The sequence below is a fragment of the Ovis canadensis genome, chromosome 18 (assembly GCF_042477335.2).
Source record: "Ovis canadensis isolate MfBH-ARS-UI-01 breed Bighorn chromosome 18, ARS-UI_OviCan_v2, whole genome shotgun sequence".
NCBI lineage: Eukaryota > Metazoa > Chordata > Mammalia > Artiodactyla > Bovidae > Ovis > Ovis canadensis.
This window is the reverse complement of record NC_091262.1, coordinates 36,839,932-36,852,795: the sequence shown is the minus strand read 5'-3', so window position 1 is coordinate 36,852,795 and position 12,864 is coordinate 36,839,932. Positions and strand designations below refer to the sequence as shown.

Genomic DNA, 12,864 nt, shown 5'->3' with positions numbered 1-12,864 from the left:
GGAGTAGCTGGCCTGGGAGGCACAGAAATGGAAAAGGGGAAGGAGGAGGAGAGAGATGAAGAGGGAGATAAGGAGGGGAAGAGATGGGAGGAAGGGGAGAGAGGGAGGTGGAGAGGGAATGAGATACAGCGCAGACAACAAACAGCACCCATTCAAGGACATTCTAAAGACAGAGGTCTCCCTTCCTTCCTAAAGCCATGAGAATACATCAACTAGCATGGACGACTTTGGGAGAGAAGTCGAGACAGAGACTATCTGATAAACTGAGCATTTTTATGTGAGAGAGACCATTTCCTAAGAGATGATTTATATAATGGGACTGGACCAAACTTTAATTTGGATTAGATATATTCCCCTAGATAACCAATGAGTAGGGACTCAGGAGAAATACGATTTTTGTATAAGCAAATATGAACATTTTATCTTATCTTCCTATCCATATTGTAGTATGAGCTAAATTTCATGATCCTCTTACATACCAAATGCCAAATTTCCCAGCATAAAAATAAATTACCATAAGTGGCCATTATCAGCTAGAATAAGCAAATGATGCATCATGAAGAAGTAACAGTTCAGAAGGGACCTAAAGGGTGATATGATGTGAATAGGACAAGATATGAGAGACAACATAAGCAAAAGGCAAACAGTAGAAATAAGTTCAATATCTATGAGGCACAGCCTTGTCCAGTCAGGGTGAATAAGATATAAATCTCACCAACTGCTGGAGGGCCTGAAATGCAAGTGAGGGGAATTGAAAGCAATATGGTGGGGAGTGACACAAAAAAGGGACACAATACATGGCATTTTAGGAGGGCCAGGATGATAACAAGATGGGCTGGAGTTCTGAGACAGATATGAGAGGAAGAGGTCCTTGCCTAATGTAGGAGTAATGGGGGAAAAAAAAAAAAAAACAGCTCTAAGAAAAAACTCTCAGAAATTAGCCTATGAATATGGGATCCAGAGTATACAGGATCTTTCAGGGGTCACATGAAATGTTACCTCTTCTGGAAAATTGTCAGGGAGCCCAGGGAACCCACTGTGCAGAATTACACATGCCTCAGTCTGTGTTTGTATAAAAATGGGTTCAGGCTACAAAAACACTCTTTCCCAATTATGATATACTCATTTTTAAAAATATGTTCCCTTTGCTCTCTTCTAGCTGTACCTTTAATCCCATAAAGCCTGGTATAAAAACATATGAGTGAGTGAATTCAGGTGTATGGCCTCCTTGCTGACATGCATGACTGCTCTTGGAACTTCTCCACTTCTCCATATACCCCTGATAAGGATAATTCTTCCCTGAGGCCTCAGTGGCCCAGCCCTGGCAGCAAGAGTCCACGCTGAGTGCTGATCGGAGGATCATGTCTGAGGACAGCCATTATCTGAAGCCATAGGACTGCACACAGGCATGCTCTGTTCCCTTCACCTCACAGGCCTTCCAGCCCAAAGTCTCATCTCCCCTAATCACTTTCAACTTTGTAGGGAGTATGAGGATTAAATTTACTTATTCATGAAAAGGCACTCAGAACAATGCCTAGGATTTTTAGTAGTACTTAATGAGTCTGAGCCATTATTGTTGCTATTATTACTGATCTTGATTAGGAGTTAGAAAGCTGATACACATGTGAAAAATTACATGGTCCTAAAGCTGAGAGCCTGAGCCTTCAAATAACCAGGAACAGAAAAGTATTAGCAACCTTGGGAACAGGACCGAATGTCAGGTCTCCAGAGCTCACCAGCAGTGGCTTCTGCTTCTCAATACAGCACACTCCCCTTCGTGGCCACTGAGTGACATCCCTTGGATGGAATGGGAGATCTTGCAGTCCCATCACATAGAGCTCTCAAGTCCCCAGCACTGTAGGTGCAGGCATCTTTGGATCACAAAGCAAGTTTCCCTTATAAAAGAGTGCCTGACCTGGGAATCACTGAAGGCAGCTTCCTTCAGAGGAGTGAGTGACGTGTCCCATCCCCAGGGACAGGGGAGCCACTGACTACTGAACGAGTGTGGCCTATTTCAGTGAGGACATTGGAAGCGTTGAGAAGTAACAGCAGGACTCATAACTCAGTTCTCCCTCCACTTGATGAGGGCTGCAGAACAGTCCCCACTCCTGCTCTCTGGACTCCTTGGAGATTTCAACAAGGTTATTCTAAATCCCTAATTAATAAAACAGGAGGCATCTCAAGTAATTACATGTAAAAAAAGAAACCAAGATGTGACCATATTTGTACCCTGAGTTCATTCTGGTTACATCCAGAATGGTTCTAGTGGTAAAGAACCCACGTGCCCAAGCAGGAGACATGACAGACACAGGTTTGATCCCTAGGTCAGGAAGATCCCCTGGAGGAGGGCATGGCAATCCACTCCAGTATTCTTGCCTAGAGAATCCCATGGACAGAGGAGCCTAGCGGGCTACAGTCCATGGGGTCAGGAAAGAGTTAGACACGACTGAAGCGACTCAGCATGCATGCATGCACATAGACTTACTGCATTGGACACCCTTGCAAGGTTTCTATAATCACTTCTGAAGAGGAACAGATCTTCTACAGATCATCAACCCTGCAGCTAGGGATGCCTTTATCCATGTGGTCTGCAGCAGGGCTTGAGTATCGTGGCTACAGATACTTGGCACATGGAGAGGGAGAGGCACCCTGAACACCACTGATATGAGAGACCTGCCACAGGGTGCCCTTCCTCCCTGTAAAGAATGTTGTTGGAAACTCTGCATTTGTAACGACAAGTGCAGAAACTAATGTCCTATTCTAATGAAATCTCTCTAACAACCCTCGTAGGACTCCAACTCTGAGAAACAGAAGAGGGCGACATTTACATGGCTGTCCTATCCACTAGCTCCCACCGCCTAAGCATCTCCTTCTTACCAGCCTAGAGGTGGTAAAGATTTCTGCAGATTCCTCTGAGGGGGGCATCAGTTAGATATCAAGGTACTCTCAAGACTCTCAGAGCCTGAAAGGCATCAGACCTTCACTCAAACCAAAGTTTGAGTTTGACCATTGTAACCAATACACACCAATTTTAGAGATTATGTTTTATCTCTCTCTATATATATCTCTATATTGTATGGCCCAATAATCCTAGACCTTTATCACCTTTTTATCTTGATCTGGGCATTTAAAATGAATCCCCCAGATAGCTTCACAGAGTACTGCTTGAGAGTATACTGTTGTGAAATTTATTCTGGAATGACTGCAAGGAATTTGCCATACCAATTTGTTTGAGAAGACAAGCGGTTCCATGGTGTTCATCAGAATAATGCACCTTCCCCAAAGATAGTCAAAACATAATCCCTAGGACCTGTGATTAGGCTACCTTATATGGCAAAAGGGGCTTTGCTCAAAGCATCCTTTGACTACGGTTAAGGACCCTGAGGTGGGGAGATTATCCTAGATTATCTGGGTAGGCAAAACTTGTTCAGTTGTCACCAAAGGCCAATGTGACTACATAAAAAAGGACAGAGAGATGTAGTGTTGCTGGCTTTGAAGACGGAAAAGGGGTCCACAAGCCAAGGAATAAGGGCAGCCTCTAGAAGCTGGAAAAGACAAAGAAACAGATCCTTCCCTGGAGACTCCAGAAGGAATGCAGATCTGCCGACACATATTAATTTTAGCCCAGTGAGGCCGTTATCAGACCTCCGACCTTCAGAACTATAAGATAAATTTGTGTTGCTGTAAGCAAGTGTGTTATAATGCATTACAGCAGCAATTAAAAAATATAATGTACCCAGGCAAAAGGCAGCAGATCTAAAAGTCGTGTGTGTAAGTCCCCCAGGCTGCTCATGCATCCACATGCTAGACTCTGCTTATACCTAAATTCCAGCCTGCATCTATGCTAAGGTCAGCTTCTCTCCCTCCTTCATCCCCTCCTGGATTCCAGCTCACTTAATTGTGTACCTAAGCACACGTGTGTTGCTCGATTCTCTAAGCTCATCTTGTCTTAAGGACACACGAAACCTATTTGCTTTGACTCCCAAAATCCCTTTTAGGACACAGTGAACACAAATATATCTACCTGAGGGCTGGGTGTCATTGTATTTTGAGTGCCCTAAAAATTTGTTGATGTCATTCAGTCGCTAAGTCATGTCTGACTCTCTGCGACCCCATGGACTGCAGCACGCCAGTCTCCTCTGTCCTTCAATATCTCCTGGAGTTTGCTCAAACTCATGTCCATTGAGTCAGTGATGCTGTCCAACCATTTCATCCTCTGCTCAATAAATAAGAATTTTTCCCACCCATGTTTGAGAAAGAAACATTTCTGCTTCGTCACTTATTAAAACAGGCTGAAACATGGCTTGAATTCCACAGACAAAAGGTCTTGCTAAAACTGTGTGTTCTCTACTCCCCAAGTCCAGAGCTGCCCATGGAAGAGAAGTTCCAGTCAGTAGAACAGAAACGCTTATTCAGGACTGCAGTCTCATACTGGCCCAGGACAGAGGAGGAGGAGAGAGGACAGTCCCCCAGTAAGTGAAATATTTAGAATAAATGGATTTAGATCTCCAGGGTTTCAGAATTTCCTTTGAACTCCTGTCATTTCAATGTGGGTATAAAATAGGATTTGTGTTTTCTGACATTTATTTTGCATTGCACATTTGTGTTTTTTTTTTAAATGGTTCATATTTATTGGACATATTATAAAAATTAACCCTTTTATTTTATTTATTTATTTATTTATTTATTTTTTTAATTTTAAAATCTTTAATTCTTACATGTGTTCCCAAACATGACCCCCCCTCCCACCTCCCTCCCCACAACATCTCTCTGGGTCATCCCCATGCACCAGCCCCAAGCATGCTGCACCCTACGTCAGACATGGACTGGCGATTCAATTCTTACATGATAGTATACATGTTAGAATTCCCATTCTCCCAAATCATCCCACCCTCTCCCTCTCCCTCTGAGTCCAAAAGTCCGTTATACACATCTGTGTCTTTTTTCCTGACTTGCATACAGGGTCGTCATTGCCATCTTCCTAAATTCCATATATATGTGTTAGTATACTGTATTGGTGTTTTTCTTTCTGGCTTACTTCACTCTGTATAATTGGCTCCAGTTTCATCCATCTCATCAGAACTGATTCAAATGAATTCTTTTTAACAGCTGAGTAATACTCCATTGTGTATATGTACCACAGCTTTCTTATCCATTCATCTGCTGATGGACATCTAGGTTGTTTCCATGTCCTGGCTATTATAAACAGTGCATTGCACATTTGTATTGGAATTTTATTTTTTGTTCATTTTGATCACTGTAGGATGAGAGCAAGGTTTAGAAAACCTTCCCAGGTGTGATTTTCTTGAGTCACGACTTTCAGTACTCCTTAATACATTTTGCAGGGGGTAGGACAGGTGTTTTGGAGCACGAGAAACAGCACTAGAGAAGATCAAGTCTGTACTCTTCCCACGTGGTCTCTGGAAAATAATTTCACCTCCCTCAACTCCAGGCCCCTCATTTGAAAAAACTAACCACACCTCATATGCCAGCATCTCAGGGATGGTTGTGAGGGTCAGGTGAAATCCCACACATAGAGCACTTTGAACTTGGAAGGCATTTATAAGTATTATGTACTGTTTCCATGAAATCAGAAATTATTAAATGCTTACCAAATTAGACCATAAAGTGACCTAAAAAAGGTAGTATAAATGGAAGGTATGAGATACACAAAACCTATCATCAATTAAACAAATATTCAAATTTTCGACAAGGAGTACCAAGAGGCCATTAGCTTTAAAATACATAATGTTATTACTTAAAACAAGAACATATTTTATGGGATTATATATTTTTATGACAGAACTTACATTATTGCTGCATGTCTTGTACCGAATATTCTGCCCTTCACAATTCCTGCAGGGGAAAAGAAAATATGGATTTCATGGAAGTTGCAAGCAGGGGAAAAAAAAGGAAAAACGAGGCACTTGTAAAACTTATTCATGAACACTGACTCAAAAATTCAAAGTTTAAATTCTAAGAAATAACTTTTAGGAATCAGGAGGCCAAAAAGTCTCATAGAACTGTCACAATAGTGAATTCTTTAGCTGAATTCACGTAATAGTATTACTTAAGCACAGTTTTAACCCTAGGGTTCATATAACCACTGAAATTCATAGTATTATAGTATTTTGTATAGTGTGTGTGTGTGTGCACGCATGTGTATAATGTGTGCATATATGTTTTTTTTCCCCTGTGAAAAGGAAAGGAAAGGTACTGGCAGAAGCATTTTGTGTAGCACCCCTCTGCGGGAGAATTTCTCTTCCTTACTTGCTGAGGTCACCAAGTTAACTGGGCCCTCTATAACCTCCCTCTCTAATCAAAACAACCATCTCACTTATATGTGAAATCTAAAATATGACACAAATGAACATATCTATGAAACAGAAACTGACTCATAGACAAGGAGAATGGACTTAATGTTTGCCAAGGTAGGACAGTTGGGAAGAGTGGACTGGGAGCTTGGGATTAGCAGATGCAAGCTAGTATATATAGGATGGATAAAGAACAAGGTTGGACTACAGCACAGGGAATTATATTCAATATCTATGATAAACCATATGGAAAAGAATATAAAAAAGAATTAAATATGCATAACTGAGTCACCATGCTGAAGGGCAGAAGTTACATTGTAAATCAACTATACCTCAATAAAGTTTAAAAAGCAAAAAAATTTTAAAAGCATAATTCCTAAAAAACAAAAAGTTTCCTAATGCATTGAACAGGTATATTCAATCATATTTTCATATGTTACTACATTCACATTAACTGTGAAAATAGTCTAAAGAAATACAACTGTCTCTGCCAGGAATTAGCTTGTGGCAATGCTTATATTTTACTTCAGCCACTGGTCTTACTAAACAAACGCTACAAAATAGTGTTGGGGCAACTTTCTTAGACTACCGATATTGTAGGGTCTGAAGTCATATCCCCATATATATATAGGTTTGAGAATCCAGGATGACCACCACACACACTCCCCCCCTCCCCTCCAGCCACTTGCTCTGGGACCCTGCACTCATCTTTCAGGCAGACTTTCCTTCTGGACGTCTGGAATTCCATCTGGCAGGTCCCCTCCTCAGTGTAGGGCTTGCTGCTCTACATTTTCTATATACATTAACTCCTTAAGATAACTTACCTGTAAACTTTTCCAACTTTTCTATGGAGTTATGTTTTTACCCTTTATGTTTCCTTGGCCCATTCAATGGCAAATTTGGAGCCAGAAAATCTAAACACAGGCTTAACTCCCAATCTTGAATTAAAAGTCAATTGGCACTATGTCATTTGTTTTAGAATAGTTAATCTGGGAAGAACAGAACTACTACAAATTGAGTCCAAAGAGATCATTTTTTTTTCTTTGCTGGCGTGATTTAAATATGAGCCTATATGAAATGACTGAACCAGTCTATGTCAGCAATATATAACTCACTGCATACCCTTTCTGACGATTCTATTTTTATCAACTATAAAAAGAATAAGTGAAAACTAATAATGTGCCAAGAAGTATAAAGGAGGAAAATATATCATTAAAAAAATCCCATCATCAAGACCTTTACCCTTAATATTTTAGCATTTCATCTTCCAGTGTTTCTGCTATAATTTATTTATAGATTTATAGCCAATGCAACTGTGTATTCAGTTAATTTAATATTATAGCCATATTCCTATTTTATTAATAATTCCCTGGAAAAACTGTTTAATGACTACATAATAAACCATTATAAATACATTACTTGTCTTGTAGTTTTGCATTTGAATTTTTAAAACTTGTGGTAAAATACACATCACATAAAATCTACAATCCTAACCAATTTTAAGTATACTATGCAAAGCTGTAAGTATATTCACACTGTTGTACAGATACTGGGCTTCCCTGATGGCTCAGACAGTAAAGAAGCTGCCTGCAATGTAGGAGACCCGGGTTCCATCCGTGGGTGGGGAAGATCCCCTGGAGTAGGAAATGGCGATTCACTCCAGTATTCTTGCCTGGAGAATCCCATGGACAGAGGAGCCTGGCGGGCTACAGTCCATGGGATCACAGAGAGTCAGGCATGACTGAGCGACTAACACACACACAACACACACACACATTAACTTTTGTAGGCACTTGCGCTGTCTCTTGTTTTTCCCTACTTTTAGAATTTATGTACAGTAAAATTCACTTTTGGGATGGTTCACAATTCCATGAGATTTAACAAACCCATACAGTTGTGTAAGCACTGCCACAATCAACATGTGGAACAGATCCATCATCCCATAAATGCCCTCAGGTTGCCCCCCTGTAGCCAACTTCTCTCCACCCTCAGCTCCTGGCAGCCATTGACTTGTTTTCTGCCCCCATTAACTTTACCTTATCCTGTAAATGGAATCACACAGTATATCTTTTGACTATATCCATCCGTGTTGATATGTGTACCCGTAGTTCACTCCTTAACTGCTGTAAAGTATTCCACTGTGTGTATCACACAATTTACCTATTCACCAGCTGGATATTTGGGTTGTTTCCAGCTTTTAGCAATTATAAACACAAATGTTGTAAACATTCACACACAGGTTTTGTGTGAACACAACTTCAGTTCTCTTGGGTAAATACTCATGAGCAAGATAGCTGAGTCTTCTTATTTTATATAATAATTTTCTGCTAAATATTTTTACACTTCCATTTTTGTTCAAATTTAGGATACATATCTAGAAATGGGTAACGAATACCAGTTGTTTCATCTTATGACTCTTTCGTGCATGCATTTTTAACTCTTGGTTGGCTAAGTATTATTTGACTTGGTTGTTTCTTCAAGAAGGGTAAATGTCTCCCACATTACTGACCTTTGTGTTTCACATAGGAAAGGTAACACTGCAAGATCTATTACTTTTTTCATGATCCTTTCCCCTCAAAACTGTAGACATGCTTTATTGACCTTTGACATTTAGACATGCAGAAGACAAGTCTGAGTTTTATTCTATTGTACATGTATTTTATTTTTTTTGTGGAAGCATATAGTGTTTTGTTTCATTAACATTTTAAGCAAAAACCACAGTTAGGGTGTACCTATTAATAGTCATGTGTTTATTTTCATCTATTTTGACTAAAAATGTTTGGCCTTTTTGACTGGAATACTCAGGGTCTTTATTTTCAGTGTTGTATATTATTCTCAGAATATAATTTTGATTACTCTCTTGTTCCAAGAATATTTGTAATTCTTAAGTACTATGCAGCTTGTGGGATCTCAGTTCCCTGAGCAGGGATTGAACCTGGGCCAGGGCAATGAACATGAAAGCCTGGAATCCTAACCACAAGGTCACCAGGGAACAACTCTGATACACTTTTTCTTTCTTTGCAATCCTTCATGAACTCACCCTTCTCCATCTACATCTCAAACCATCCTCACCTAACTTTCTGTTTTAACTGCAGCTTGTATCCTAGTCTCTTCATATCTGTTTTCTGGAAGATCCAATCCCTAACGGGAGTTACAAAACATACGGGAGAAAGACATTTTGGAGTGAAATGAAGAGCACTACAGCGGCCTCCAAAAGCATTACCTAAATGATAGTTACATTTCTGAACTGAAATACAGACGAGGTACTCAATTTTCATTTGACTACCTGTTTTTATCTTTTTGGTCTTAATTTATTATATTTAAAAATGTATACATGTGTATATTCCCTTATACATTTTGAAGATGAACATTATAAAACTAAACCGATAGCATTAGAGTAACAGACCTCATACTGGTTGAGAATTACCTATCTAAGATCCAAAGACAGAATTCAATAATGTAAGATTCCGTTGTCTTTGAGGTATATGATGGTTTTAGAATAGGCAGAGGAACCAGAGATCAAATTGCCAACATCTGCTGGATCATCAAAAAAGCAAGAGAGTTCCAGAAAAATCTATTTCTGCTTTACTGACTATGCCAAAGCCTTTGACTGTGTGGATCACAAGAAACTGAAAAATTCTGAAAGAGAAGGGAATACCAGACCACCTGACCTGCCTCTTGAGAAACCTATATGCAGGTCAGGAAGCAACAGTTACAACTGGACATGGAACAACAGACTGGTTTCAAGTTGGGAAAGGAGTACGTCAAAGCTGTATATTGTCACCTTGCTTATTTAAATTATATGGAGAGTACATCATGAGAAACACTGGGCTAGATGAAGCATAAGTTCGAATCAAGATTGCTGGAAGAAATATCAATAACCTCAGAATTGCAGACGACACCACCCTTATGGCAGAAAGTGAAGAAGAACTAAAGAGCTTCTTGATGAAAGTGAAAGAGGAGAGTAAAAACTTGGCTTAAAGGTCAACATTCAGAAAACTAAGATCGTGTCAGCCAGTCCCATCACTTTATGGCAAATAGATGGGGAAACAGTGGAAACAGTGTCAAGACTATTTGGGGGGGGGCTCCAAAATCACCGCAGATGGTGATTGCAGCCATGAAATTAAAAGATGCTTACTCCTTGGAAGGAAAGCTATGACCAACCTAGATAGCATATTAAAAAGCAGAGACATTACTTTGTCAACAAAGGTCCATCTAGTCAAGGCTATGGTTTTTCCAGTAGTCATGTATGGATGTGAGAGCTGGACTATAAAGAAAGCTGAGCGTCGAAGAATTGATGCTTTTGAAGTGTGGTGTTGGAGAAGACTCTTGAGAGTCCCTTGGACTGCAAGGAGATCCAGCCAGTTCATCCTAAAGGAGATCAGTCCTGGGTATTCATTGGAAGGACTGATGTTGAAGCTGAAACTCCAATATTTTGGCCTCCTGATGCAAAGAGCTGACACATTTGAAAAGAGCCTGATATTGGGAAAGACTGAAGGCAGGAGGAGAAAGGGACGACAGAGGATGAGATGGTTAGATGGCATCACTGACTCAATAGATGAGTTGGGTAGACTCCCGGAGTTGGTGATGGACAGGGAGGCCTGGCGTGCTGCAGTTCATGGGGTCGCAAAGAGTCGGACACAACTGAATGACTGAACTGAACTGAACTGAGGTATACGGAGGCAACAAATTAAACTAATTTGTTTTTGTGCTGAGTAGCACTCCTAAGAGTTTTAATGTCTGTTCTAATTTTCAAACAATGAATTAGGTTATATTTTATCAGTTATACATTCATTCATTTAATCAAAACTATTTGAGTACAATATATGTATTAGGCATAGGGCTGAGTACTGGTGATACAGAAATGAATGCAAATTGTTATTGAGCTAAAAAGTAAAGATACAGCTCTAAATTGATGTGATGAGTTTAATAATAAGCTATACATGGGACCTATAGAGACAAGAATCCAGGTATATAGTTCTCTTGACTGTTCACTGAGAATGTCTTTCTAGATTATCACAATAGGCCGATCCAGTCTTAGTATTTTCTAACACTGTATATTTCCATCTTTGTGACTCATCAAAGGTATAAATTAAAATTTATTAAACTCCCAACCACTAACTCCAATACATTAAATTTTAAACATTCCAGAAGCACCAAACTGGGGGTCTGGCAGGGAAAATTTATGAGGGTGGAGAACTCTCTTTCTTGGTCAAAAGGATACGGCTCCATTCTCCTGGGAAACAATAGCCAGGCCAGTGGACAAAGTCATCTACTTACATGACCCATTTCATTGTGTTTATGATGTGTGGATAAAGGAAGAAAATAAATTATAGAAAAACGTGAAAGGGTAATTTGAAGTATTCTGGTTTTTTTTTTTTGGAAAGGCCCCAACTGAGGAAAGAGCTAACAGATTAGGGAGTTCAGTTCAGTCACTCAGTTGTGTCCGACTCTTTGCGACCCCATGAACTGCAGCACGCCAGTCCTCCTTGTCCATCACCAACTCCCGGAGTCTACCCAAACTCATGTCCATTGAGACAGTGATGCCATCTAACCATCTCATCCTCTGTCGTCCCCTTCTCCTCCTGGCATCAATCTTTCCCAGCATCAGGGGCTTTTCAAATGAGTCAGCTCTCTGCATCAGGTGGCCAAAGTATTAGAGTTTGTCCTAATGAACACCCTGTCCTTCCAATGAACACCCAGGACTGATCTCCTGTAGGATGGACTGGTTGGATCTCCTTGCAGTCCAAGGGACTCTCAAGAGTCTTCTCCAACACCACAGTGCAAAAGCATCAATTCTTCAGCACTCAGCTTTCTTTATAGTCCAGCTCTCACATCCATACATGACTACTAGAAAAACCATAGCCTTGACTAGATGGACCTTTGTTGACAAAGTATCATCTCTGCTTTTTAATACGCTGTCTTCTAGGTTGGTCATAACTTTCCTTCTAAAGAGTAAATGTCTTTTAATTTCATGGCTGCAATCACCATCTGCAGTGATTTTGGAGCCCAGAAAAATAAAGTCAGCCACTGTTTCCACTGTTTCCCCATCTATTTCCCATGAAGTGATAGGACTGGTTGCCTTGATCTTAGTTTTCTGAATGTTGAGCTTTAAGCCAACATTTTCACTCTCCTTTTTCACTTTCATGAAGAAGCTCTTTAGTTCTTCACTTTCTGCCATAAGGGTGGTGTCATCTGCATATCTGAGGTTATTGATATTTCTTCAGGCAATCTTGATTCCAGCTTGTGCTTCATCCAACCCAGCATTTCTCATGATGTACTCTGCATATAAGTTAAACAAGCAGGGTGACAATATACAGCTTTGACGTACTCCTTTTCCTATTTGGAACCAGTCTGTTGTTCCATGTCCAGTTCTAACTGTTGCTTCCTGACCTGCATATAGGTTTCTCAAGAGGCAGGTCAGGTGGTCTGGTATTCCCATCTCTCTCAGAATTTTCCACACAGTCACAGTTTATTTAGATCACAGTTTCTTGTGATCCACACAGTCAAAGGCTTTGGCATAGTCAATAAAGCAGAAATAGATGTTTTT

At 40.1% G+C, this 12,864-nt stretch overlaps 1 protein-coding gene across 5 annotated transcripts in view; it reads right to left on the bottom strand.

Annotated features, from left to right (window-relative positions):
• The window catches only part of ADAMTSL3 (ADAMTS like 3), a 387,010-nt gene that overhangs the window by 233,526 nt on the left and 140,620 nt on the right, over positions 1–12,864 (bottom strand). For all 5 annotated transcript variants that reach the window (XM_069558966.1, XM_069558965.1, XM_069558968.1 and 2 more), the window contains exon 5: positions 5,811–5,856. In XM_069558966.1, the coding sequence (XP_069415067.1) occupies positions 5,811–5,856 (46 nt within the window). The remainder of the gene's footprint in view (positions 1–5,810; positions 5,857–12,864) is intronic.